General features: G+C 32.7%; 1 protein-coding gene across 1 annotated transcript; it reads left to right on the top strand.

The window, feature by feature from the left end:
• The first annotated feature begins 578 nt into the window (after window positions 1–578).
• On the top strand, window positions 579–27,348 carry LOC128174007 (versican core protein-like). The gene is made up of 6 exons (XM_052839656.1): window positions 579–932; window positions 5,124–5,223; window positions 6,056–6,232; window positions 7,003–7,070; window positions 7,153–7,258; window positions 27,104–27,348. The coding sequence occupies exons 1-6, from the start codon at window positions 618–620 to the stop codon at window positions 27,346–27,348; spliced, it is 1,011 nt and encodes a 336-aa protein (XP_052695616.1). The 5' UTR covers window positions 579–617.

Genomic DNA, 27,348 nt, shown 5'->3' with positions numbered 1-27,348 from the left:
CTCTTGTACTGTGTTTTAAAAGTCAATAGCTGAACTTTACTATACATATGGTATTGGAACGAAATCTGTCCACCCCCCCCCCCCCATTCCTTGGTTGTGATCGTTGTGTGAGTAGGATATGCAAGTAAAAAGTTATAAAACAGTCAACGTTTGTGGAATATAATTTCGGTAATAAAACACAAAACCTGCTGCTGATATTTTATCCTTTTCCCACGTAGCTGTGTTGTTGAACTTCTAAAACAAAGCTCGTTGCTACATTACCACTAAAAAAAACACACGGTGTATAGTTTATCAATGCAATTATATGTGTATTATATATAAAGACAATGTAGAAATAACTACCGCGTATTTAAATTAATGGTAACTAATCAATGTAAAGATGAATCGATAAAAAAATAATTGAATCGAAATTATCTGTTTTTAAAGTTATTCTGCTTATTAAATATTTATTTCAACAATTCGTAAGGCTTATTGTTTGCTCATTAATCAATCATCCGTAAGGGAAACACATAAACCATAAAACAAAATAATTTCAAACGGTCCAAATCATTATCATAGAAGTGCGTAATACAAGTTGTTCACGGTGCAGACAAAACAAAACTTCATTATACAGTACAATGTATCTTTTCCAAATCTTTAGATGTCCGTTGATTTTATTAAGTTTTCTTGTATTGAGTCATGGTAGTCTACAGCCGGGATTTTCTAAACTTCTGTGGGGTCAAAGACTAGACAGGAAACTAATCCAATCCTTCGCACAGTTAAGTTTCCTGGACTGTGTGGTAGAATGTCTGGTAACACAGCGGTGTAAATCTGTCAACTATATCAAAGGGGCTAACTTCTGTGAAATCAATTACGAAAATAAGATGACAGCAGAAACTAAGTTCATAGACAGCGCTGGATGGGTATACAGTGAAAAGGAGCACTGGCCTAAGGTAAATATATCAATAACGTTTTGTCGTTCTTGTGCAGTTTTGTCACCTTTTTTATGTTTCGTAAAAAAATCATTTACGTCATTGTTTTTAAGATCCTATTTGCAGTATATAACTATATACGGAATAATTGTTTAATATGTTTTAAAGTACTCACCAATTTTGATATGATAGTGTATGTATGAAATTGTTTCAGAGTTTTTTTTATTTTTTTTTTTGATAACATCGTTTACCTCAGTCACATTTCATTAATGGAGTTAACAGAATACTGAACTTTATTTATTTTAAAACGATTGAAAAACAAGTTTAAAACTTATTTAATATATCTTGTCGGCACGGATGTTAGCGCGAGAGAGCCATTGAAGTGAAAGAAAGCCAGAGTACCCTGTGAAAAACCACGTCTCTAAGTGGGTGTCCAACTGCCGATCATGAGGATCAAAATCGGGTCGCAGCGATACGAGACGAGTGCGTTTTCCACTATATTAACAACCATGATAGAAACGGCGTCTGCAAGGCTCGAATTGTTTTCGAATGTAAAAAAAAACTTCTAACAATCTTTGAGAGATGACAAGATGACAAAATTTGTAAAAAAGAAAACAAATGTCATCAGAGAAATATAGATGGTTTTTAATATGTATTACGGTGCGACCGTTGGGGCGAGCGCAGCATGTGATCAAACATTGAATGATGATAAATCAATAAAAATAATTTTAACAAAGTAAATAAATTTGATTGCAAATTAAAATAAAACATACCTATTTTCAGTAAATTTACATTATTCATAGTTTATAAGATTTGTTATTTATTTCTTTATACGTAGAACATAAGTTCAATCTCAGATGCAAAGTTGTTGAATAATAAAGATTTTAATATAGATGTTCATTGCACTATATCTCTTCTTTTAAAGTGATTGTAACGTACGTAAGTTCATCCCCTTTTTTTCAGTAGACATTTTTTTCTTTAAGTTTCATAAAAAAATTATCATAGAGCTACGTATACCCCCCATGTTAATTTTTTTTTCAATTTACACATAGAAAATTGACTAATCATGGAGTTTCCCCTTCCACTTTTAAAAGAAATTATATTTTTTTTTAATTTACGCTTATCATATACCAAAGTTATACCAAAATATAAAAAAGTTGCCCCCCCCCCCCACCTTGGGATTGGGAGTAAGTAATCTGAAATGGATTTGAAAATAAAGAAACCATTGAACTGCTAAAGAGCTGAAGGATTATAATTTTCATGATTTTGAGAATTATCCTTTTTTTTTCTTTTTGCTTGTTAAGATTTTTTGGATGAGACTGCCATACACCCACCCCCTTTAAAGAAAACGATGCTGCGTGTACGTTTCTGGAAATTAACGTTATCGTAATTATAGTGGATAAAATAAATGGTAGCATTCATCCAAATGAGTGCAAGTTACAACTGTTTCCTATATCTGAAGAAATGTCCTCATTCTTTAGCCTTGCAAGATTTTGAGAGGATTTTCAGCAGATTTGCAATAACTTTATTTAGAGTAAGTTTCCCTTATTGTGACGTCAAAGTTGGCTAAGTGACGTCTGACTCTTTAAAACTCCCGTGAGAAATAAAAGTACGCGAAATATACTGTTTTATTTACTTAAAAAGCATGATGTTCTTAAAATTACACATCTTATATGCTTCTCAAAAGTTTTACTTTGATTCTCGCGAGAACGTGAGGTTGGAAACCATTGGTACTATGAATTGTGGGTCAAAATTTACTGACGCCGAAAAAATCTATCGGATCAATGTGTAAACCTTTGTGACGTCACTCGATTATTTTTTGATTGACAGTGTACTGAGGTGAACTTTAGAGGTAGCATTGACTGTATGTCGTATACTATAGCATTGAATCATGATTTTTTGAAGTATACACTCTCATAACTGCCGCGGTGTGTGCATACAAATTGAATAACGCGCGTTAGCGCGTTATGAAAATTTGCATGCACACACCGCGGCAGTTATGAGAGTGTATACTCCAAAAAATCATGATTTAATGCTTATATTTACATTTTTTAACTGCTTGCCTTGTCTGCAAATGTGAATTATACCTTAAAATTCCGATCTTATCCTAAGGGTAAGTTAATATTAACGGAAGAGCCACAGTAACAGCCACAAGCGTGAACTTTGATTTTCGCTTGTGACGTTGCAGTTTACAGCGTTCAACGTTTGTGACGTCATAATAAAACTCGTCAATTTGACCTTTGACTACTTGTTGCATTTAGAGGCATTTGAAGATCACAGAATTTAATGGGAAAACACAGTAGAATGTAAATATATCGTTATTGTTTTTATGTTGTCTTGCTGATTCTCGTGAGAATGTGAAGTGGTGAAAATTGCCATGATTACAGGGAACTACTGGGACGATTAAAACAATGCATTACTGGTCCGATTTACTGACGCCAAAAAAAATCCATTGAATGAATGTGCAACTAGTCCGAATTTTTTATTCACACACGCCTTGCCGGTAGAGCTCGCTTCGCTCCGGCGCTGCGTGCCGGCGAGCTGCGCTCGCTATAAATGCATTGAATCGAAAGAGTTCGGCTAATTCTTATCTTATATGGTCAAAAATAGACTTACAGGTGTAAAATTTATTAAACTTAAAGAGAGAGTCCTAAAGAAACCTTAATAGTGTTTTTGTAAACAACAAAAATAAGAAAAATGCATCTTTAAAATGTAAATATATTTTGTGCAATAAATGTTCATTTTATTTCATCCCTCGCTGTTGTATTAAAACACAGATAAAAAGAAAAAAGAATAATAATTCAAGTCTCCAAGAAGTTAAAAGGAGCGCCATAATTTACATATTAAATCTATGTATGTATTGAAAAAAACCCCGATAAGAATAAAACCAAAACTACATGCAGAATATATACAATTTTGCAAAATTGCTATCAAATTTATTATAAGAAAATAATATATACTTGTTATTCAAATATTTTGTGGGATGGGGTGTAGCTGTTCGTCAAAGATACCAATAAATCAAAATACTTTACCTCGACATCAGTTGGTCCCTTTTAGTGGTTAATTTTATCAATGAATAAGAACAATCAGAATTATTTAAACAAAGAGCCCTTAGAGTAACATGACAAAAAAATTGAAACATTTGACACGCCCTTTTGTTATGAGTTCGTCGACTGAGGAAATTGAGGGTTGGATAATTATCAAATAATACGAAGATTAAGACTAAAGGGACATATTATTGCACATGAAGGACCTGGCAGTAACTGAAACGTGATATGAGACTGGTCGAAGAACCCTCTAAAAGCTTAAAAGCTCTGTATCATACCGAACAAGTTAAAAAAAAAACACATTTATTTCAAAATATATTTATAAATTTGCCATGGTTTGATAAAAACAATCAAACAATTATTCGAACGAATACAGTAAAACTTGTCTAATCCAGCGGAGATTAAAGAATTTGGCCGGATGTTGCCAACATCTGGTTTGAAGGATATTTGTGCAAATTTATTTTTGTATGTGATGCAGTGGGTCTTAATCGTCTATTTTTGCAAAATCTTCAATTCTTTTGAAGTGTATTAGACCTCCTAAACAATAATTGATAAATATCTATGTACGCGAGAATTTAATAACAAATGGGGCATTTTGACAGAAAAAAATGTAACTCTGTCAGTGTACCCACACAACGCGCAATGCAAACGTTATAGGCCATCCTGCCCACGGTATCCGAATCACGGCCTGAAAAAATGGGGTGAAGTATAAACTTAATTTTGGCTGAATAAAATACGTATTTATTTATAACAAGGCTTAACTGTATAACTAAAATTGACAGTTTATTGTTCAAATTTATTGATAGCAACGACAGGAAAATTTATTGATAATTGAGCAGTAATTATCCTACATTCAACAGTGATAGTGACCGGATTATGGGAGTAAACTCTTACTAATTATCAGTAGTCAGTTCTTTTCATCGCGGCAACTTTACAGTATAGACAGGATACAGATTGCACAACATTTTAAAAATATAAATGATAAGAAAATTCAAGGGACTGAATATTTTTGCCAGATTGGACAACATGCCGGATTCAACAAGTTTTACTGTATACATACATTTGGCACACTTTAATATAACAAAACTCATGCTTCGAATTATTTTGAACAGGTAACATTTACAATTAGCTCTCTGTCATGTTCATGTATGTTTTATTTTGTTAGGATCTGGCTGGAGCTTGTGCATACTCAAACTGTCAAATCAACCAGACATGTAAACACAAGAAGTATTCCAAGGACACGTCCTACGAATGTGTTTTGTCAGGTTAACCAATTAATCCTTTAGTCTATTATAGCATTGAATCGTGATTTTTTAAAGTATACAGTCTCATAACTGCAGCGGTGTGTACATACAAATTTTCATAACGCGCGTTAGCGCGTTATGAAAATTTGTAAGCAAGCATCGCTGCAGTTATGAAACTGTGTACTTCAAAAAATCATGATTTAATGCTTATATTTACATTATTTTAACTTCATCCCTTGTCTGAAAATGTGATTTATACCTTAAAATTCCAATCGTATCTTCATATTCATGGAAGAGCCACAGTAACAGCCGCAAGCGTGAACTTTGATTTTCGCTTGTGACGTTGCAGTTAACAGTGTTCAACGTTTGTGACATCATAATAAAACTCGTCATTTTAACCTTTGAGTACCCTGTGTGCATTACAGTGTTATAACTGCGGTAGCTTTCAACACACTTTACAAGCAAAAAATATGTGGAATGTAAATATATGCAAATGAAGCAAATAAAAATCTCCAAAAGTGACGTACTTGAGTAATTTTATGAAAGTAAAGCACATTGTCATTTTTTTTTTATGTAAAAAAGCGAACTTATTGGATCGATGTTTATATCAACTTAAGGCAGTGTTGTTAAAAATTCATGTTTTGTTTTTCTATAACACGCGCAAAACTAGTTAGAAACTGTTCCTTTAATATTTAATAGGCATTTAATGTTCCTATCCTTAATCTGAAACTATTTGTTCAGTCATTGGACTTTTGGTTTTAGACATTTTTTTACCCCAGGAATTAAATGAAATTGATTTATTTTAATAAAAACACTGATGTGAATACTTTTAAAATATGTATTTATTCAAAAGATTGTGGAATACCCAATCGAACAGGAATTGATCTTAATACAACACACCGTGAAGACGCCATTGGTATAGGCAGAAGGATACACGCCTCATGTTCTGCGGGATACTTCCAGTTTGGTTCAGGACGATTGATATGTCAGTCAAACGGGGAGTGGAAATACGACATTGCTTGTGAAGAAGGTATGAATTAATGATACTTTAGCTTTGAATAACATACCAATATTTGCAAACACGTTTGAAATGAATCTATGTAATTATTTTTTTCAATTATATCACAAGTTGAGAATTATGTTCATAGTAATAACAATGACTACAAAAGCAAACTGCTGTGAATTTTTCATTACACATATTTTGTGCAAATGGTGAGGTTAAAAATACAAATAAATAAAAAAATATTTTGTCACGTGAAATGGTCCCCACGGTCATCAAAACTGACAATGAAAATGCGATATCCCGTTTTGGAATAAACCAGGTAACACGTCAGAATCAATGTATGTGAAGAGGGTACATATATGTAATAGCGGTTTTATTATAGAACACGGTAGTGTTCGAAATTCTGTTCTTTTTACAAACAACATTTTGTAACATTGGCATTGGTGCGAATCCGCTCCGAGTTGCTACACTGCAACTTATTTCAAGGTATTCTATCAGTGGCGAGGGCATGTATTGAGCGAGAACAATCAAATAATTTAAACTAATGCAAAACAATTTAAACAACAGGAGGATAAAAAGTTATAAATAGGTATTGACGTGTCTGTTGTTTTTTTACAAAGACAAATCGTACGGTACGAAGGATTATCAATTGAGGTGACAAGTCAATGTATTCAGAACCTTTTAGAACACAATACATTTTTTGTACATTTTTCCGTGCATTTTTACGTTTTATTCACTGATGAAGACGGATATTATACAGAAATGTACTGAAACCAGATGTAATTTTCATTTGTTAGGTTGGGTTCAGTATGAGAATCATATATATCGCATATTCACTGAGAACAAGAATTGGGACGATGCAAAGGTACACGAATTTAGTTGATCATATCAAATAGTATATCATATAGAAGTACATTGCATTTGTACTGCAAACTTCGTATTTTTAGGAACACTGTGAATCAAGAGATGCATATCTGGTAGAGATCGAATCGTCTGAAGAAAACACTTGGATCCACGAAAAACTTGTTTATCAACATTTTCTCTCTAGAATGGGTAAGCCTTTTTTTTAAAAGTCAAATACAGGTTTTTTAGGGTCTTCCGTTGGAAACGGAAGACCCTCTAGTTTTTCTTTGGTTTCTTCTTCTTATTATTATTTTATTTTTTTATTTTTTTTCTTACTCCTTCTCGGCTTTATATTTCAAAAAGGTTTCATCCAATTTCAATGAAATTTCAGAACTTTTGTAAAGTGTTCGTGCCTCAACGACGTTAAAGTTTAAGCATTCAGGCACTTCCGTTCATATTTGACGGCCATTTTTAATTTTAAAAAAAAGTGATTTTGTCCGGAGGAAATCTCCATAAACTTTAAAGATATCGCTTAACAATTTTTACCGATGATAGATGTATCAATTCTATGGTTTACTGGGAGGGGGGGGGTTAAATTTCATTCATCACTTTTGCTCAAAATCGAAAGTAGGTTTAATTTTTGGAAAGAACAAGATAGGGTATCGTACAAGATCTGCCCCCTAAACCTTGAAAAATCAAAACAATAAACTAAGAGTTGATACGTCTAAAAATGCATGTACAATACCTAAACTTTTCCATCATAGTGAAAACTTGAAATTCCATTTGATTCAATTTGAATCGCTACTCTATTTTCTTGAATGATATTTTGTCTGAAAAACCTGTTTTACGTCACAAAATACTGAAAATTCGATGTGAGCGGAAGCAAGAACCGCGATCATACTTTGGGTACAAGAAAATTCAAATGTCATTGACTGATGATAAAAATATGAACGTGGTTCTCTCCTCCGCTCAGGTGTTTATTTTGAAAATAATGACAAAAAAATCGATCGGGGAAATATTGATCGAGATTATTCCGGAATTGTCGGAAATCCTTTTGTAGCGAATTCCCGAGTGTGTTGTTTATTCCTTAAACATAAAATCAATACAACGAATAAGAAATCAGTTCGCTAATATAACAGAATCATTTTAACTGTAGATAAATTGTATAATTAAAGCAGTAAGCGTTTTGATAGGTTTTTCTTTTACGCTGCCTAGCTTACTTCCGGTGTTTTTTTGGCGGTTGAAACAAGTTGTCGGCTGCAACATACATTACATTTTGTGACGATGAAGCTTTGCGCTATCACTGCAATATGCCGGTAAGTACTTAATTCAGTTATCATTTTTCCTAATTATGAAAATGATGATCAAATATCTGATACTAAAAGCGTTAAACGGAAATATTGTTTACACATTTACTAACGTGTTACATATTCCTATCAGACGATCATGATACATTTTCATTACGATATATTGGGTTGTTTTTTTTTAAATTAATGCAGGTGAATTCCTTTTAGCATATATGCATGTACAAGTACTAGGGAGATGATTATATCACGGACACTGAAAGTTAATGAAAATAGATATACTGTAATGAATGCACTACAATAGACCAATCCACACTTTACAAAAGTTATGTCCCTTGGCCGCCATCTTTGGGGAAAAGACAATAGGTTTCTCACAGTAGTTTAGAGGTTTGTAACTTTGTCATTTGACAATGAGATTCTGTTTCTGTTGTGTAATTTGAATGCCCCAGGATGAGGCAACCCACACATTGAAGGAATATACTCAATTCAAAAAGATTTTATCACAGGAAGCCCAAATATTTGGTAGCATAAAGAAAAAAAAGTTGGTTTTTCCCTTTTGACATTTGGGTTGACCCCGCAAAGGGAAACAACTTTTGCAAAGTGTAAATTGGACTTTAACATTACATGTATGTATTTACATTAAAGTTCCTTTGTCGATTCATCATCACTGAACATGGGTGATGTGTAGGTTTGAAATTTACAGTTCTAAGTAAGTCTCCTGGCTGTGTATTTATGTGTTCATTGTCTTTTTTTGTTTCAAAAATGCCAAATCCACATCAATAAATGCACATGTAATGTTTAAGTTGAAACAAAGGAAAATGTGTATGACAATATACTTGTAGAACATTACCCCTCTCCCATTAACTCTACAAAAACAAAAGATGCAAAATACTTAAATACATGTACATGAAATGGCCCCAGCCATTTGAGCTGCATGATATATTAATATTGTTTACTTTTAAACCAACTCTCCAATACATGTTCATCATAATGGATTATACTCATGTATCTAAAGTTATTTTTGAAACTTTCAATTGATGAAAAATATATTTTTAAAATCATTTAACATAATGATATATTAAAAAATATGTGTGTATATTAATTACTGGAGATGAATCTCCATTTAACAGCAATATCAATATTATTAACTCTACTTAAATGAACCCTTTTCAATTCATGATTTCATTAGTGAATATGTGCACGTGACACTTTTTGTAAATAGTAGTCAAACCAATAACATTGGTGTAAACTAGATGCTGTCATAAGACAGTAATACATGTACCGGCACCCAAGTGCTGTTCCTACCTAAATTACTCTCATTGGTAACTGTGGATGTATACTATTTTTTGATCAGTCAGTCTGTTAATTAGTTCACTGCACAGAATTTTCCAAAACTTTACAGCAAAGTAGGACACAAAAGTGTAGGCGCATTTTACAATAAAAATATTTATTATAGAATTTTTCTCTTGTCAGAAGACAATATGACATTGTGTTGTTAAAAAAAAATCTTGTCTAATTAACAGATAACTTTTTCATCCAAATCTCCACACATGTATAACCCCTTTTATTCATAACATGTTTTCAGCTAAATTCACTTCAGCAGTTCTCAGAAGATTGAAAAAGTAATAATTTTTAAATGAATTTCCAAATCAAGTTCTTTGTGACAAAGGCATTATGTCCCTTTTATTCATTAACTGATACTTATATATATATATATATATATATATATATATATATATATATATATATATATATATATATATATATATATATATATATATATATATATATGTATAAACAAAATGCCAGACATATCTTGACATTACATATACCAGGTATTTGTGGTTCTTTGTTATATTATATTTTTCCCATTGGAATTTCAAAATTATATAGATCTGAAGTTACACAGTTAATATGCTAAAAAAGTAACACATGTAAAAGATTGACTCATATTATGTTTCTGCAATTTATACATGCACATGTCATAAGATGCATAATATACCCTGTTTACCTGAAAGTTAAAAAAACCCTTAGTAAACTCGTAAATGTTTATGGAAAAGGTATAAAAGTTTTAAGTTTTAGGAGAATGTCCTGTCATACTACTTGTTTGTGTAATAAATAATACTTCATGAATAGTCATGTATACATACTAAATATATTCAACAATGTACATACATAAACAAATGCAATATTGTGAAAATAAAAATGTACCGGTAATACAGTGTATACTGGTAGTTCATTTTTTTGTTATATTTGATGATTAGTTGATTGATTTTTAAATAACTTAACCTCTTTTTCAGATATGCCCAAGTCATACAAATGTGCTGTTTGTGGTAGGACACATTTGAAGCAGAGGCGACCTATCAAAACAAAAGAGCTGAAAAGATATGTGACTAAATTAATCAACAGAGAAATTCATATTGATGATGTGATTTGTAATAAGTGTAGAGCTCAGTACAGTAAAACTGTGATTAAATCAGAAAAGACACAAAAAGAAGCGTCCCTCATTGAAGGTGTTATATCAGAGGAGGAGGACTCAAATTTTTTAGTCAATATTGAAACTTCAACTGCAGAACATTTGCAAAGTCCCAAGAATATAACATTAAAAGTTCAATCGACAACATCCTTTCCATCCTCTCATAAGTACTGTGTAATTTGCAAAGAATTTCTCAGCAAAGGAAGAAAATCATCTGTTGTACCTCTAAATGCCAGAACACAATCATTTATCGAAAAAGGAATATTCATAAACAGCAAAGCACGTTGTTGTGTTAATCATTTGATTAACAAATTATTCACAAAGGAATCACTGAAGCTACTAAAATCCAAATATATAGAAACTTCATTCAACAGAACTGATATTGTAACTTTATTGGAAAATGTAAGAAAAACTTTGGCCCTCTCCAGTTGCTTAAACTTTGAGAATGTGCATCTATTATCAGACAGTGTATGTTACAGTTTAACTGGAATTACAAAAGAAAACTTTGAAGACATTGTATACCATTTATCAACTTTGAGAAACAGCAGTGTTCGGACAATCAACACCTGTGTTGCCATTTTACTGACAAAGCTCAGAACTGGTTTGCCAAACCATCTATTAGGTGTTATAGTTTCTCTCTCCAAAGATCAGATTCAGAGATGTATTCACAGTGGAAGGAATTGTTTGATGAAAGATTTTGTACCCCTACACATTGGATTTCAACATATATCACATGAAGATTTTGTTTCCAGGCATACTACACCTCTTTCCAAACAATTATTCTCAAGTCATGATGATGATGCTGAAATTATTGTCTTGGATGGCACCTATGTGTACATCCAGAAGAGCTCAAACTATACCTTCCAAAGGATGTCATATAGCATGCATAAACATAGACCCTTAGTTAAACCTATGGTCATTGTCGGAACTGATGGTTATATTTTGTCCATTTTGGGACCTTACTATACGAAAAACAATGATGCCTTAATCACAAAACATATTCTGAAAACTAATACTGATGGAATGAAATCCTGGCTGAATGATAATGATATTTTCATAGTAGACCGAGGATTTAGGGATGTGTCTGGATATCTCATTGAGGAGGGATATGAAGTAAAAATGCCACAATATCTTCAGAAAGGCAACAGTCAGCACAGCACAGAAGAGGCTAATACAAGTAGACTTGTGACAAAAGTGAGATGGGTAGTTGAAAGTGTCAATGCAAGGATTAAACAAATTCTTTGATAAAGTAGTTTCCAACCATTACATACCATACATTGGCGATTTTCTACGTATTGTTTGCGCATTATTTAACTGCTACCGCCCATACTTAACAGACATGGATTCTTCCTCTAAAGAATTAGCAAAGAAAATGTTGGAGAGAAGTCTTAAGGGAAATGATGTTCAGAAAATGGTTGAAGAGGAAGGACTGCTAAAAAAAAGATCTGTTTTCAAAAAAGTTAGTATGAACACCAGTGATACTGCAGTTCCCTTGCCTGAATTTCCCATGTTGTCTATGGAAACGCTGAGAGAAATTACATTTGGAATATATCAGTTAAAAGAGGCAAAAAACTATGTCTTGGATAATTTTACAGAAGACCAGTTTGAAGTGTTTGTGTGCAATTCAGTTGAAAACCTACTGAGAGTAAAACTGAGATCAAGACATTCTAACAGTGTCCGCCATACAGCGTTCATCCATTTTACTTTAGATGGCGAAATTAGTGGCTGGTACTGCACATGCAAAGTAGGGGCTCGTGTTGTGGGATGCTGTGCCCATGTAGCCAGTGTCCTCTGGTATCTTGGATACTTTCGCTTTCTAGGAACTCAACTTCATCCTTTGAAGTTTCACGGTAGTATGACTGATGCCAGCCTCCTTCCAGAAACGGACAGTGAAAGTGAGAGTGAGGAAATCCCCGAAGAGTGAAGTTGAAGACATGTTGCATGGTTATAGTATTTGCATTTATGTATGTATCTTACTGTATACCTGAACATGATAATCTTATTGTGATAATTACTGATTTCAACTGTTAACTGTGCTGAAAAGAATTCTTTGTCAAAAATTAGTACACAAGTATATTATCGGCTTGACTTTTGTGTATGCATATTGAATACCAGTTAAATGTGCGCAACATCCTACATCTATTTCTTATTTAATGTAGTGTTATATATCTCTAAATCTCCATCTACAATTGTATACATTCATATACATGTAAAATGTTACTATCTAGTAAAAAAAAAAGATAACATTTTTGCGCAACTCATGTTGTTAATCTCCTTTGAGGGCGGTAAGATTGGCCAGAAATGTCATCTCTTTTTTTTTTACAAGTATACTAGATGTAACTTCACACAATGTTTTTCTTCTGTGCTAAATGTTCTGAAATCTACATTTATATATTTTTAAATTGTAGCTATGTAGCAACCTCTAATGATCCAACGTCCACTAATGATATAATGTTTCATTAGTGGTCAGGATGTTGACCACTAATGATATGATTTTATCATTAACGAACAACCTAACCGTCCGCTAATGATATAATTTCAGATTTGTATCATTAGCGGTCAAAAACCGTAACCTCTAATGATATGGAAAAAAACTGAGAAATAAGTACTACCTTGACCACTAATGATATACATTTGCACACATTTTCAATTGCATTAGTGGATGGATTTGAAACCTTTAATGATATAACATCATAAAAGATTATATATATATATATATATATATAGATAAAAATTAAATAAGAAAACACGAAAAACGTTCAATATAGCTTAAGCGCTTTCATTTTAAAATCTTCAGAAGCTATATAATGGTAACATAGTAACGTGACGTCAAAAAACTTGAACGTTGAACGGCAATGTCTATTATGACGTCATAGTTAGATTTAGCGGAAAAAATATAAATAAATAAATATAAATTTTATAAACCAATTGCCTGAAAGTGTTCAACATACCGCAAAACTTGTGTCATTTGACGTGGTCAGTTTATATTCTAATATACCAACAGAGCTTGGAATAAAAGCGGTGAGCTATTGGATCAACAAGCATCCTGAAATTCTACAAGATCGCTTTACAAAAGAATTTATACTCGAAGGATTACATATAATACTTCAAAACAACACCTTTGCATTCGGAAAAAATCATTATTTACAAGTGAAAGGTACAGCAATGGGGACAAAGGTGGCACCAACATACGCCACTCTTACTCTTGGATACCTTGAAGAAAAGCTACACGAACAAATACTTTCACTCTGGGGAGAAGAAGAAGCCAGATCTATTAAATCTAGTTGGAAACGATTTTTAGACGATTGCTTTATTTTATGGAATAATAGTGACGAAAATTTAAAGATATTTCATCAACTTGTGAACAACCTTGATCCCAACATCAAATTTACTTTAGAAAGTAGTGACACCAAATTACCATTTTTGGACGTTCTGGTTATAAAGAAGAATTCAAAACTTTTTACTGATATATACTACAAAACAACTGACACACATCAATATCTTCATTTTAATTCGTGTCACCCTCATCATACAAAAACTGCTATTCCTTATAATTTAGCTCGACGTATTTGTACCATTGTGAGCGATGAAAACACCCAAGACATACGCCTCGGGGAACTCTAACATTACCTCACTAACCAAGGTTATCCCGAAGGTCTCATTGACGACGGAATTCGTAAAGCCAGGACGTATGATAGATCGGAATTATTAGCCAGTAAACATCCGGAAAAAACCATTGATATTATTCCATTTGTACATACTTTTAATCCAAGAAATATGAACATTACGCCAATAATTCATCAGTTTAATAATATCCTCATCAACGACCAATCCACGAAAGAAATTTACAAAGATGTGAACTTCATTAACAGCAGACGTCAGCCTAAAAATCTAAAACGAATATTGTGCACTTCCCATTTTGATACTAAACACACAGTTACTAAGTGTAGAAACCCACGATGCGGGACCTGTGACCATATTACAGAGGGATCTAAGTACGACTTCAACGGAAAAGAATTCATCGTAAAGACGGACATGTCATGTGACACTAAGAATGTATTATATGTTATAACATGTCCAGGCTGCAACGAGTACTATATTGGGGAAACAAGCAATCCACTTCGGGCCCGTGTGCGTGTACACAAACAACACATAAACACCCCTGGATATCGACAGATACCGTTAAGTGAGCATTTGGACACTTGCGGCAATAAACAGTTTAAAATCTTTCCATTTTACAAACTGTTGAGTGACAGTAATGTGCAAAGAAGAGAAAAAGAAAAACAGTTCATCCGTATTTTTAAACCCAAATTGAACTGTCTGTAATAACAATGTATTGAATTGTATGTTATATACTATGTTGCAAATTATATTTTTTCCGCTAAATCTAACTATGACGTCATAATAGACATTGCCGTTCAACGTTCAAGTTTTTTGACGTCACGTTACTATGTTACCATTATATAGCTTCTGAAGATTTTAAAATGAAAGCGCTTAAGCTATATTGAACGTTTTTCGTGTTTTCTTATTTAATTTTTATCTATAACTCGCCGACCACTGTGGATTTTATTGTGTTTCAATATATATATATATATATATATATATATATATATATATATATATATATATATATATATATATATATATATATATATATATATATATATATATATATGGGTTTGTTAATTATAGATTAGAACAACAAGGAATATCAATTAAAGTTGGTTGAATTAAAACTACTTAAACAATAGGGTTCATGTCGTTGTAACAAAGAATATTAGCCCAAGTTAAAAATTGGCCCGCGTTTCATTTTTCAACATTGATTATTGATTCGGGGAGGGGGTGGGGGTGGGGGGCTTTTTTAACGTTGAAAACTGAGACCAAAAGTCGTGAAATGTATACCCGGATTTCATTTTTCAACATTGATTATTGATTTGGGATATTGGGGGGCCGGGGGGGGGGGAGGAGGGGCGGGGGCTTTTCTAACGTTAAAACTGCGACCAAACGTCATTTTTCAACAGCTCAAAAAAGTTTTTTTTTCTAATCTCTGATGACCTCACACGTTGAAAATTGACCAACTACAGGTTTTTGAACTGTCTCTGAAATGGAATTTGCTCTACCTAATTATTTTGTATCTGATAAAAAATTTCAGCTCCATGTTTTAATTCCTAATATTGTCCGATATTCATGCCGATATGGATTTTTGTTTTTGTTTGGGGTTTTTTCCCGATAGCAACAGTTTGTTATTAAGACTAAGAACTCTGTCTCTTGTTGTTAAACTGTGTAGATAGAGCTAAAAGGAATATATGTCAAACAACATCGTCTCAAGCCATGGTCCGGTGTCCGTTTATATATATATATATCTCCACCATGATCGTTCATGTTGACCGTTGTTTGCTAAGATTGTCAAACCAATACCGGCCGTTTATGTTATATTTCCGGTAAATCGCTTCAACTTTAATTTATTTTGAGAAGTCATGATAATTAACTGATAGCACAATAATGAGCAGTTTTCATATTTTTATCAGACAAGTCGCGATCAGTGATTATTTAATTAATTCAACTTAACAATAACTTTTCTTAAACTTGCAAGATTAACAAAATTATGATTAATAAGCTACTTATCTTGATTTGACAGAAAAAAATATTGTGTTCAATACAGATACAAACACTACACAGAAACTTTTTCGTGGGTGTGTTTAGGGAGTATTTGACATTTATGACGCATTCGCCGGCGTAACGAGGAATCTTGACCCGGGTTGAAATTTGACCCGGATATCATTTTTCAACGTTGCAAAATTGATACCAAAAGTCGTGAAATTATACCTGGGGTCAGTTTTCAACAGCTTGAAAAATATTTTTCAAACTTCTAAGGACATCGACACGTTGAAAACTGACCCTGTTGAAAATTGACTCCGACTTCAGAGTTTTGAACTGTCTTTGAACAGAAGTGTAACTTGCTCTTCACAGTTTAATTGTACATGTGTGTACTTAAAAGTTTCGGTTTCAAAACCCCGGGGACGATGTTGTTTGACATATATTCCTTTTAGCTCTATCTACACAGTTTAACAACAAGAGACAGAGTTCTCGGGGTGTCAATTTCAACTGTTACCCTCCCAAACAGGCACTATTTATATAATGATACACTGTCCTTTAACGATATAATGTTGCATTAGTGGACAGAATGTTGACCACTAATTATATAGTTTTATCAAACCCGGGTCAATTTTCAACCCGGGTTAACATTTTTTGTTACACCGACATAATCACCATTGTTGAAGTAGTTTTAATTCAACCAACATTATTTCATATTCTTTGTTGTTCTAAGGTATAATTAACAAACCCACATATTCAACTTAACAATAAATTAGTGATTCAATTGTGCTACACACCATAATAGCAAATAGTCTTGTGTTGTCTATGGTTTAATTTTAAAATTCTTCAGAAATATTTTTTTTTACAAGCTAACCACTTTGAGTTTAATATACCCGGTAATCATTTTTGGTACAAGTTAACTATATCTGGTCAATCACTCACTTCCTGTCAGCCTTACTGACCAGTCCGGTCTCACTTTGTCAATCGTCTTCAATCTTGTTAGATGCGTGCCTCGAACCACTAAGTAAGTCTTTTTTATTGAAGTAATTGCTCAAATTTGTTAGTATTAAATTGTATTTTTGAAGTATAGTTACAGATGGAAATTTATTTTACAGATAAAACATTCTTAAAAGTATGGCACACCATTATGGTCTTTAAAGTAATTTACAGTTAAAGGTATAAAGTTAAATTCTAAATTTTCCTATTTAGTTATTTGTTATTTCTATTTGTTGTAGTTTTTACCAATATTATTCATGACGGCAACGTTTCCACACAAAATAAAATATGAAACCCGTGTGACTTTTGTTTGCGTTGTGCAAGGTTAGCTATCTGCCTGCACCAGGCAGAATAAGTCTTATGAATTGGACCTTTTTCATGTTAATAAAATCCCGCTAAAAGTTTATCAATAATGTTTTAATATCGTAAAATTGGTTTTCTTCAAACTTTCTTCAACTAAAAATATTTAGCACAACTCCTTTTTGATTAATGATAATTAATTTGGATCTTCAAGTAAACAGACGAAGTCATAAATGGTATGCATTTTGTCTGTATGCGACTATTTCAGTTCAAGTAAAAAGGCAAAATATCAGGGTAATGTCAGAATGGTGTATTTTACAATAAAGGACAAAATACATGTATATGATCAAATAACGCCCCCCCCCCCCCACCAAAAAAAAAAAATAATAAAAAAATAATTCTTATGCAGTATCGTATGAAAATCAAATCAAATATATATATATAATTTTATATTAAATTATATCATATTATATCATTAAAGGTTGCAAATCCATCCACTAATGCAATTAAAAATGTGTGCAAATGTGTATCATTATTGGTCAAGGTAGTCCTTATTTCTCATTTTTTTTCCATATCATTAGAGGTTACGGTTTTTGACCGCTAATGATATAAATCTAAAATTATATCATTAGCGGACGGTTAGGTTGTTCGTTAATGATAAAATTATATCATTAGTGGTCAACATCCTGACCACTAATGCAACATTATATCATTAGTGGACTGTGTATCATTAAAGGTTGCTACACTGTAGATAGCCTTCGTTTCTTAAAGATGATGGTAGAAAATTTGATCTCACTGTTAACATACACTTGGAAAAGTTTTTAATTTAAAATTAAATTCCAAACATTTAGAGCATCAGTTACTAAAGCACATCAAGCGAACGGGCTTTGTAGCAACCTCTAATGATACACAGTCCACTAATGATATAATGTTGCATTAGTGGTCAGGATGTTGACCACTAATGATATAATTTTATCATTAACGAAGTACCTAACCGTCCGCTAATGATATAATTTCAGATTTATATCATTAGCGGTCAAAAATCGTAACCTCTAATGATGTGGGAAAAAATGTGAAATAAGTACTACCTTGACCACTAATGATATACGTTTACACATTTTCAATTGCATTAGAGGATGGATTTGCGACCTTTAATGATATAATATGATATGATTTAATTCTGGTTGTAATGCGGCATTGGATAGAAAAAATTAGTTACTCTGGATAACCTGGTTTGCACCTCACAAGACACGTCACAATGCACCAACGTCAAAAACGTCGCTTGACGTTACGTTTGAATTTTGAACAGATTAATATCATTTTTAAAAATAAACGCTCTTAATTTGTACAGTAAGTTACAGAAAATTAAATTATAAGGAGTAAACTCAATGTCTACCCAAGTTATACTCGTATAACAATTTACGCTATTTTATAATCGTGCTTGAGTATACCTGCATCCATTCTTACAAAGGCAAAATATCAAGGAAAAGGTGACGGACGACATGTGCACTTGCAAACACAATCTACTTAAGTGATGTCATAGATGGACATATCATGGACAATGGTGACAAATGTTGAGTCTAATATGTTTGACAACCTCTGTATAATGTTATATAAGGCATCGGGGGGGGGGGGGCGGGGCAGTTATCTGATCATATATATAATCATTTATTGTAAAATACATCATTCTGACATTGCCCCTGACATTTTGCCCTTTTACTTGACATAAAATGGTCGCATACAGACATAATACGTACAACTTATGACTTCGTCTGTTTACTTCAAAAAATTCAAATTGATCACCATTTAACAAAAAGGAGTTGTGCTAGATATTTCTACTAGAGTTGATGACAAATTTAAAGAAAAGCAATTTTATAATATTAAAAGATTATTGTAAAACTTCGAAAATTGAGACCAAATGTCGTGAAATTTATACCCGGGGTCGTTTTTCCACAGCTTGAAAAATATATTTCAAACCTCTTATGACATCAACACGTTGAAAATTGACCTTGTTGGAAATTGACTCCGACTTCAGAGTTTTAAACTGTCTTTGAACAGAATTGTAACTTGCTCCTTACGGTCTTACTGTACATGTATGTACTTTAAAGTTTCAGTTTCAAAACTATAACTCTTTCATATTGTCCGCTATATTTGCCGACTTATGTGATTTGACATTTCAAAGGTTGATTTTTCCGACTTCAATCATTTAATTTTTCATTAGATTGAAAACGTGGTATGTAGCAACCTCTAATAATGCACCGTCCACTAATGATATCATGTTGCATTAGTGGTCAGGATGTTGACCACTAATGATATAATTTTATCCCGGGTCAATTTTTAACCCAGGTCAATATTCTTTGTTACACTGACATGATCACTATTGTTTTTAAGTAGTTGTAATTCAACCAACTTTAATTGATATTCTTTGTTGTTCTTATCTATAATTAACAAACCCACATATTCAACTTAACAACAGATTAGTGATTCAGTTGTACTACAGACCACAATAGCAAATAGTCTTATCAATTGGACCTTTTTATGTTAACGTAATCCCTCTAAAAGTTTTACAATAATTTTTTGATATCGTAAAATTGCTTTTTTTTTCAAATTTTTCCTCTACTAAAAGTATCTAGCACAACTCATGTTTGTTTAATGATGATCAATTTGGATTTTGAAGTAAACAAACGAAGTCATAAATTGTATGTATTTTGTCTGTATGCGGCTATTTCATCTCAAGTAAAACGGCAAAATGTCAGGGGCAATGTCAGAATGGTGTATATTACAATAAAGGACTATAAATATAATTAAATAACTTGAACTCCCCCCCCCCCAATTTAACCAATTCTTATGTTGTATCGAATCAATATCAAATCTTTATCCAACATTATACAGAGGTTGTCTAACATATTAGACTCAACATTAGTCACCAATGTCCATCTGTGACGTCACTTAACGTAGCTCGTGGGTTTGCTGACGTCACAATAGGAATCGACGTAAAGAGTTGACCGTCATAGTAAACTCATAATTTTATTTAAAAATGACAAATGAGATATTTAGAAGTATAAAATAAAATATTTTAGAAAGCTTATATGTGGTTTATGACTGTTTATACAAAGATTTATAATATCAAGTGCTGAAAATTTAAAGATGTCACATACATTGTCACATTTTGTTCTATAAAGATAAAGAATGAGTGTGCGTTAGAACTCTTCCATTTAAAGTCATGTTTTAAAATAGAATGTATGCATTAACTTCGCTTTTTTTTTTTACAATTATAACTTCCGTAATCTGTACTACCGATTAAATTCTTAAATTTCTTTTGGCTTGAGATAACTGTTTTATTCGATTACTTACTTATAATGTCAGTAGTTGCATGGCATTTTATTTTTGCATTGATTGACTCAGAGTTTCATAAAAACAAAAATAGCAATTTTCTGTATCTTTACAGCCTTACATTAATTGCATTTGATAACATTCACAATAATGTCTAAAAAGCATTTACATGTCCTAAAATGTGTTAAACAGCTAGTCTTGTCAATAAATGCATTTCAATTTTGATGTTCTAAGAAGTAAGGAAATGATGACGTAAGGCTAACGTCGTAATGAAAATATCAGGTTTTGAGAAATCTTTTAAATCTTTTAAGTTTTTTTGCCAAAAATTGGCCGAGAACACATACTGATATTTTTTTATGAATTGATTTATAATTATCTCCTCTGTTTTTGTGTTGAGTATGATTAATTTCGTTTGAATCGTTTAAAAGTTTGGAGCATAGTTTTGTAATGCGTTTCTCGGTTAAAATGTGCATTTTACTATATATTTCATTGAAATGGCGTTGCTTGATTTTATTAATGACACTGTATTTGAAACACAATAACATAATTATCGCGCAGACGAATCTTAAAGAAATTTTAGAAATAAAACTAAAAAAACTATGGATCACTTGGACACATTTTCAAGGTAGGTTTTCTCACAAGCAGGTAAACCCGCGAGCTACCTTAAGTAAATTGTGTTTGCAAAAGTAAATGTCGTAATTTTCCTTGATATTTTGCCTTTGTTAGTATTGAGCGCAGGTATATTATATTATATCATGATATATCATTAAAGCTTGCAAATCCATCCTCTAATGCAATTGAAAATGTGTACAAATGTATATCATTAGTGGTCAAGGTAGTACTTATTTCACATTTTTTCCCCCATATTATTAGAGGTTACGATTTTTGACCGCTAATGATATAAATCTGAAATTATATCATTAGCGGACGGTTAGGTACTTCGTTAATGATAAAATTATATCATTAGTGGTCAACATCCTGACCACTAATGCAACATTATATCATTAGTGGACTGTGTATCATTAGAGGTTGCTACATAGCCTGTTGTGAAGAATTCGTTGATGTGTATACAACATGTGTACATGTACAATCACAATGTTGTTGGTCACAATAACACGATTTACTTTAATATGAAAAGTACATGTTATGTGTGCTTGCTAAAGTTATAATATGTGAAGTATAATGGGTGATTTTAATTTTTACATGTATTTCATCCATGTTTGTAAGCACTTTAGTGAGATATGTACAAATCTTTGTTACATGTACAAGTAAAGGTACAAATCATTGGATTTAAATTATAATAAATGATATTATTTTGTACATTATATTATCTCTCTGTGAACACTTAAATATTTTGGAACATGTAGCTAGGAAACATGGACATTTCAATACATACACACATAAATATATTATAAGAAAAAAAATTGCTGCAATGTTAAATACTAGTTAGTTTTAAACTTGTACATGCTGTTTGTATTTGGACTAAAATATATAATATATTTAACTGGTTACTGAGAAAATGCATTGAATAAATGAATTTCTGAATTTAAATTACATTTTTCTTTTGGTGTGTTGATGTAATTGATAGTTTAAAAGTTTTGAAAAGAAGGATGATTAATAAGTAATTTATGGTAACTACCATATTAGTAAGAGGACAAGGAGTTTTCTTGATTTATTTAGTAACAGAACCTCACTCATATCTATTGAATTTCATGGTTCTTCATGTATATGTATAGCAAATGGTTACCCAGAAAATCCTCTAAGGTGTCGATAACTGAGGTCAATACTATCTTAAGACACCACCATCACCCCCCCCCCCCCCCCAAAAAAAAAAAATTCCGCATTTGCAGATCTCTATTTTTAGCTCACCTGAGCTGAAAGCTCAAGTGAGCTATTCTGATCAAATTTTGTCTGTCGTCCGTCTGTCCGTCCGTCTGTCTGTCCGTAAACTTTTCACATTTTCAACATCTTCTCAAGAACTACTCGGCCAATTTCAATCAAACTTGGCACAAATCATCCTTAGGCAAAGGGAATTCAAAGTTGTGAAAATTAAGGGCCACACCCGTTTTCAAGGGGAGATAATTAGAAATTAATGAAAAATTTCGAAGATTTTCAAAAATCTTCTTCTCAAGAACCAGAAAGCCAGGAAAGCTGAAACTTGTGTGGAAGCATCCTCAGGTAGTGTAAAATCAAATTTGTGAAATTCATGACCCCCGGGGGTAGGGTGGGGCCACAATGAGGGGTCGAACTTTTACATAGGAATATATAGAGTAAATCTTTAAAAATCTTCTTCTCAGAAACTAATCAGCCAGGAAAGCTAAAACTTGTGTGGAAGCATCCTCAGGTAGTGTAGATTCAAAGTTGTGAAAATCATGACCCCCGGGGGTAGGGTGGGCCATAATGGGGGGTCGAAGTTTTACATAGGAATATATAGAGTAAATCTTTAAAAATCTTCTTCTCAGAAACTAATCAGCCAGGAAAGCTGAACCTTGTGTGGAAGCATCCTCAGGTAGTGTAGCTTCAAAGTTGTGAAATTCATGACCCCCGGGGGTAGGGTGAGGCCACAATGAGGGGTCGAACTTTTACATAGGAATATATAGAGTAAATCTTTAAAAATCTTCTTCTCAGAAACTAATCAGCCAGGAAAGCTGAAACTTGTGTGGAAGCATCCTCAGGTAGTTTAGATTCAAAGTTGTGAAAATCATGATCCTTGGGAGTAGGGTGGGGCACAATTGGGGGGTCGATGTTTTACATAGGAATATATAGAGTAAATATTCAAAAATCTTCTTCTCAGAAACTAATCAGCCAGGAAAGCTGAAACTTGTGGGAAGTATCTTCAGGTAGTGTAGATTCACAGTTGTGAAATTCATGACCCCTGGGGGTAGGGTGAGGCCACATAGGAATATATATAGAGTAAATCTTTAAAAATCTTCTTCTCAGAAACTAATCAGCAAGATGATTCTTTATAATTGTTAAGACTTTGGCTTCAGGACAATTCTTCGGCCTCACAAGAGGGTTCAGAGTTTGATGTAGCTAAATATCCCATATATAAACAATTGTAAAGGATCTTTTTGAGAACTGCAATACTCAACATGTGATATGACTATAAAATTGAAGCAGGCAGCTATTTTTTCATTAGAATCTTTTTGTATTACTGTTTTGAGTTATTGCCCTTGATTGATTGATTCTTGATTATTTTAATTAATGCATCCACTGTTAACCAATTATTGTGATGATTATTTTTATACAATAATAAATATTCAATGTATATACATTGTAAGTTGTTCTGCATAAGTAGTTTTGGGTTAGGCCGGATTAGTTTGTTTATTTTTGATTTCCAATTTTTAGATACTATGGATTATGTTAGGCCGGCACATATATAGGGACAGTGTCAATTGCATTGTGACGAGCGACTGTTTGGGGTTAAACTTGAACAGGTACAGAGAGATTGAGGGTGTGGACATCCCTGCTCTATCTAATCTTCGTGTTTTTCTAACCTACGATACAGAGTGTGCGGTCATTCCTGCCTTGTATTGCATTAATACAAGTGTGCGGCAGGTATGGTCATCCCTGCTGGTGTTCTGGCCTTTCTAGCGCAAGTGTGCGGCACTCCCTGCGTTAGGTTGAGTTGTTGGCGCAAGTGTGCGGTCATCCCTGCTTGCGTTATCTCCGCTTGCGTTAACGTTGGTACCTTTTGAGTTGCGTAGGTGTGCAGTCATCCCTGCCTGCGTAACGTTGAGTCCCTATATATGTGCAGGAGCGGTGATTAAAGTCTGCTCTTGTAAATATTGGCAGCAATCAGGGCTATCCGAGTTCCAAGGGGGAAAAATGGATTTTATTTATACAGGTTCTACATGTATTATTGTACATTGTCCAGATTGTTTGTATTATGACTCCATTAAGCTGACTTTATCATACCTATTGTTCCTCAGATGAGCGATGTGGCCCATGGGCCTCTTGTTTATGGTTGCTATGGAATGTTTTATTAATAAAATGGAAACACAAATTAATGAACAATGATGTAAAGAAAAATATTTGATACATTATTTATTGAAAAGGTTTTAAAGTTTTTTAATACATTGATTACTTTTTCAAATGAAATCGAGGTTGAAATTGAAGTCATTTAATTGGTTACTAAGGAAATTCATGGTTGCCATGAAAACGCTGGTTAAAAATTTTATGCATTTAATGCATTAAATCATGTTGGTAATTCAATTAAATGAACTAATGCTCATCAAAATGATAGTAACTTAAATGTTTGTAATCGAACAAAGAGGTTTTTTTTAAAATTTAGACCGAAACTATGGTGACGTTTGTTTCGTTGCTAGGCAATTATACAGAAGGGTAACCAAGAAAAAAATCCTACCATGTTGAGTACTGAGGTCAATACTATGCATGGTAATAAAATAAACATATTTGCTGAGGGGGCCAAAAATGGCCCTTATCCTATCTTGTTCTTTCCGTTTTTTCCCAACAAAATGAGACAATACAACAGTATTAAAAAATTTTCCGTGAGTAATTTAAATCTGAAATCTGTTTCAAAATCGGACGATGCATTGCAGAGATATTGGGGATAAAAAAATTGATTTTTCCAGAAATGTTGATTACGCGTTCTAGGTTTAAACAATAGCGTTTAGTTCAAAGTGAAATTAACTCGTAGCAAAAATAATTCGATTTTTGTTATGTCTTACTTTGACACGTTCGGACATTTTTGTAAAGACGTTCTTGAAATCGTAAAGGTGTCTGTTAATTCTTACTCAGAATCATTCAGATTTTGTAAAGTCGTAACAAGAATTAATTGATTCTTTTTATTTTTTTGTTTTTGTTTAAGTTACCTTTGTAATTGGTTTAAGAACATTACCTCTTACAGGAACATCTAGCTTTACTCTCGACATTAACGGAAGACCCACTTGTTGCTCTGCAACGAACTATGCTCTAGTTTTAATTCTTATTTTAAACGGGTTATTATTTTATGCATTCAAGATATATCCAAGGCACTAAAGTTGTATTTATACAAGAAAGACATCACACTGGGTTGTACAAGGCAATATAATGTTAATGAACGTAATTGATTTAAAAAAATAATTACTAATGAGTGCATGAATATTTCAGAACATGTTTTAACAATTTGTTTTAAAATATATTTAAAAATAAATACATGTAGTACATTCTAATATTGTAACCTGATGTATGTCAATATGTTTTGATTTTACATTAGTTTTATCAAACAAATTAAATTGATGTATTCAAATTGTAAGCTATGATTACCATTTAAACGAAATGGATAGAGAAATAATAAAATCACACAAAAAAGATGTTATTTTGTTGCAACCACTATTAGATTAAAACCACTTTTGAAATAAATTATTTCAATAGTAGTTGGGGAGGCGCGTCATTACAACCACTATTAAAATGAAGTTTTTCAATAGGGGTAGGGATGTATGTCATTGTGATGTCTATTATTCTGTGTGTAACACTTTCGTTTGTGGATGATAGGTGGTATGGGAATTTCTTAGTATAAGAAGTATGTCTTATAACAAGATGACGTTCTCCTTAATTACGATGTACTTTGAATCACATATATATCGCCAGGTTTCCGATATCTGTCATTCGGAAACGAAAGTGTTACACACAGACGGAATAATTGACGGACAGACAGTCATACGGACGGACAGACCTAAATCTATATCCCCAACATTATGGAACGATATTTATTTCAATATTGATTATGGTCAACAATGATTACAATTTGATACTTATAATGAAGTTCATTCCTAAATACTATTGAAAATAATATTTCAATATTAATTATATCTCTAATTGTGGTTGCTAATTGATTCTTATAATGACATAAATCCCAACCACTATTCAAATAATTTATTTCAATAATGGTTTTATTTCAATAGTGGTTGCAACAACTAACATCAAATTTAAGGTTTCTGTAGCAATATCAGCAAACTCAAATAATTAGTGCTTGGAGACTGATAAAACAAAAATAATGTTGATAAACAACAAACTCTGAGTAACAAGACGTGTTTACCTGTTTTATAGATCATTGTTCAGACAATATATATGACTGTACAGTGTGGATTGGTGGCAGTGACAAGAACACGGAGTCGCAATTTATCTGGAGTAAGAGTGGAAACTTAATCACTTTCTTAAACTGGTCAAATGGGTCTCCAAATAACTGGAATGGCAATCAAGACTGCATCGAGATGTTTGCTTTAGATGGGAGGTGGAATGATATGGACTGTGATCACAACACTCCTTTTATATGTGAAAAAAGCCTAACCTGA

This window comes from Crassostrea angulata, chromosome 2 (assembly GCF_025612915.1).
Source record: "Crassostrea angulata isolate pt1a10 chromosome 2, ASM2561291v2, whole genome shotgun sequence".
Classification (NCBI taxonomy): domain Eukaryota; kingdom Metazoa; phylum Mollusca; class Bivalvia; order Ostreida; family Ostreidae; genus Magallana; species Magallana angulata.
This window is presented reverse-complemented; position numbering and strand designations above follow the sequence as displayed.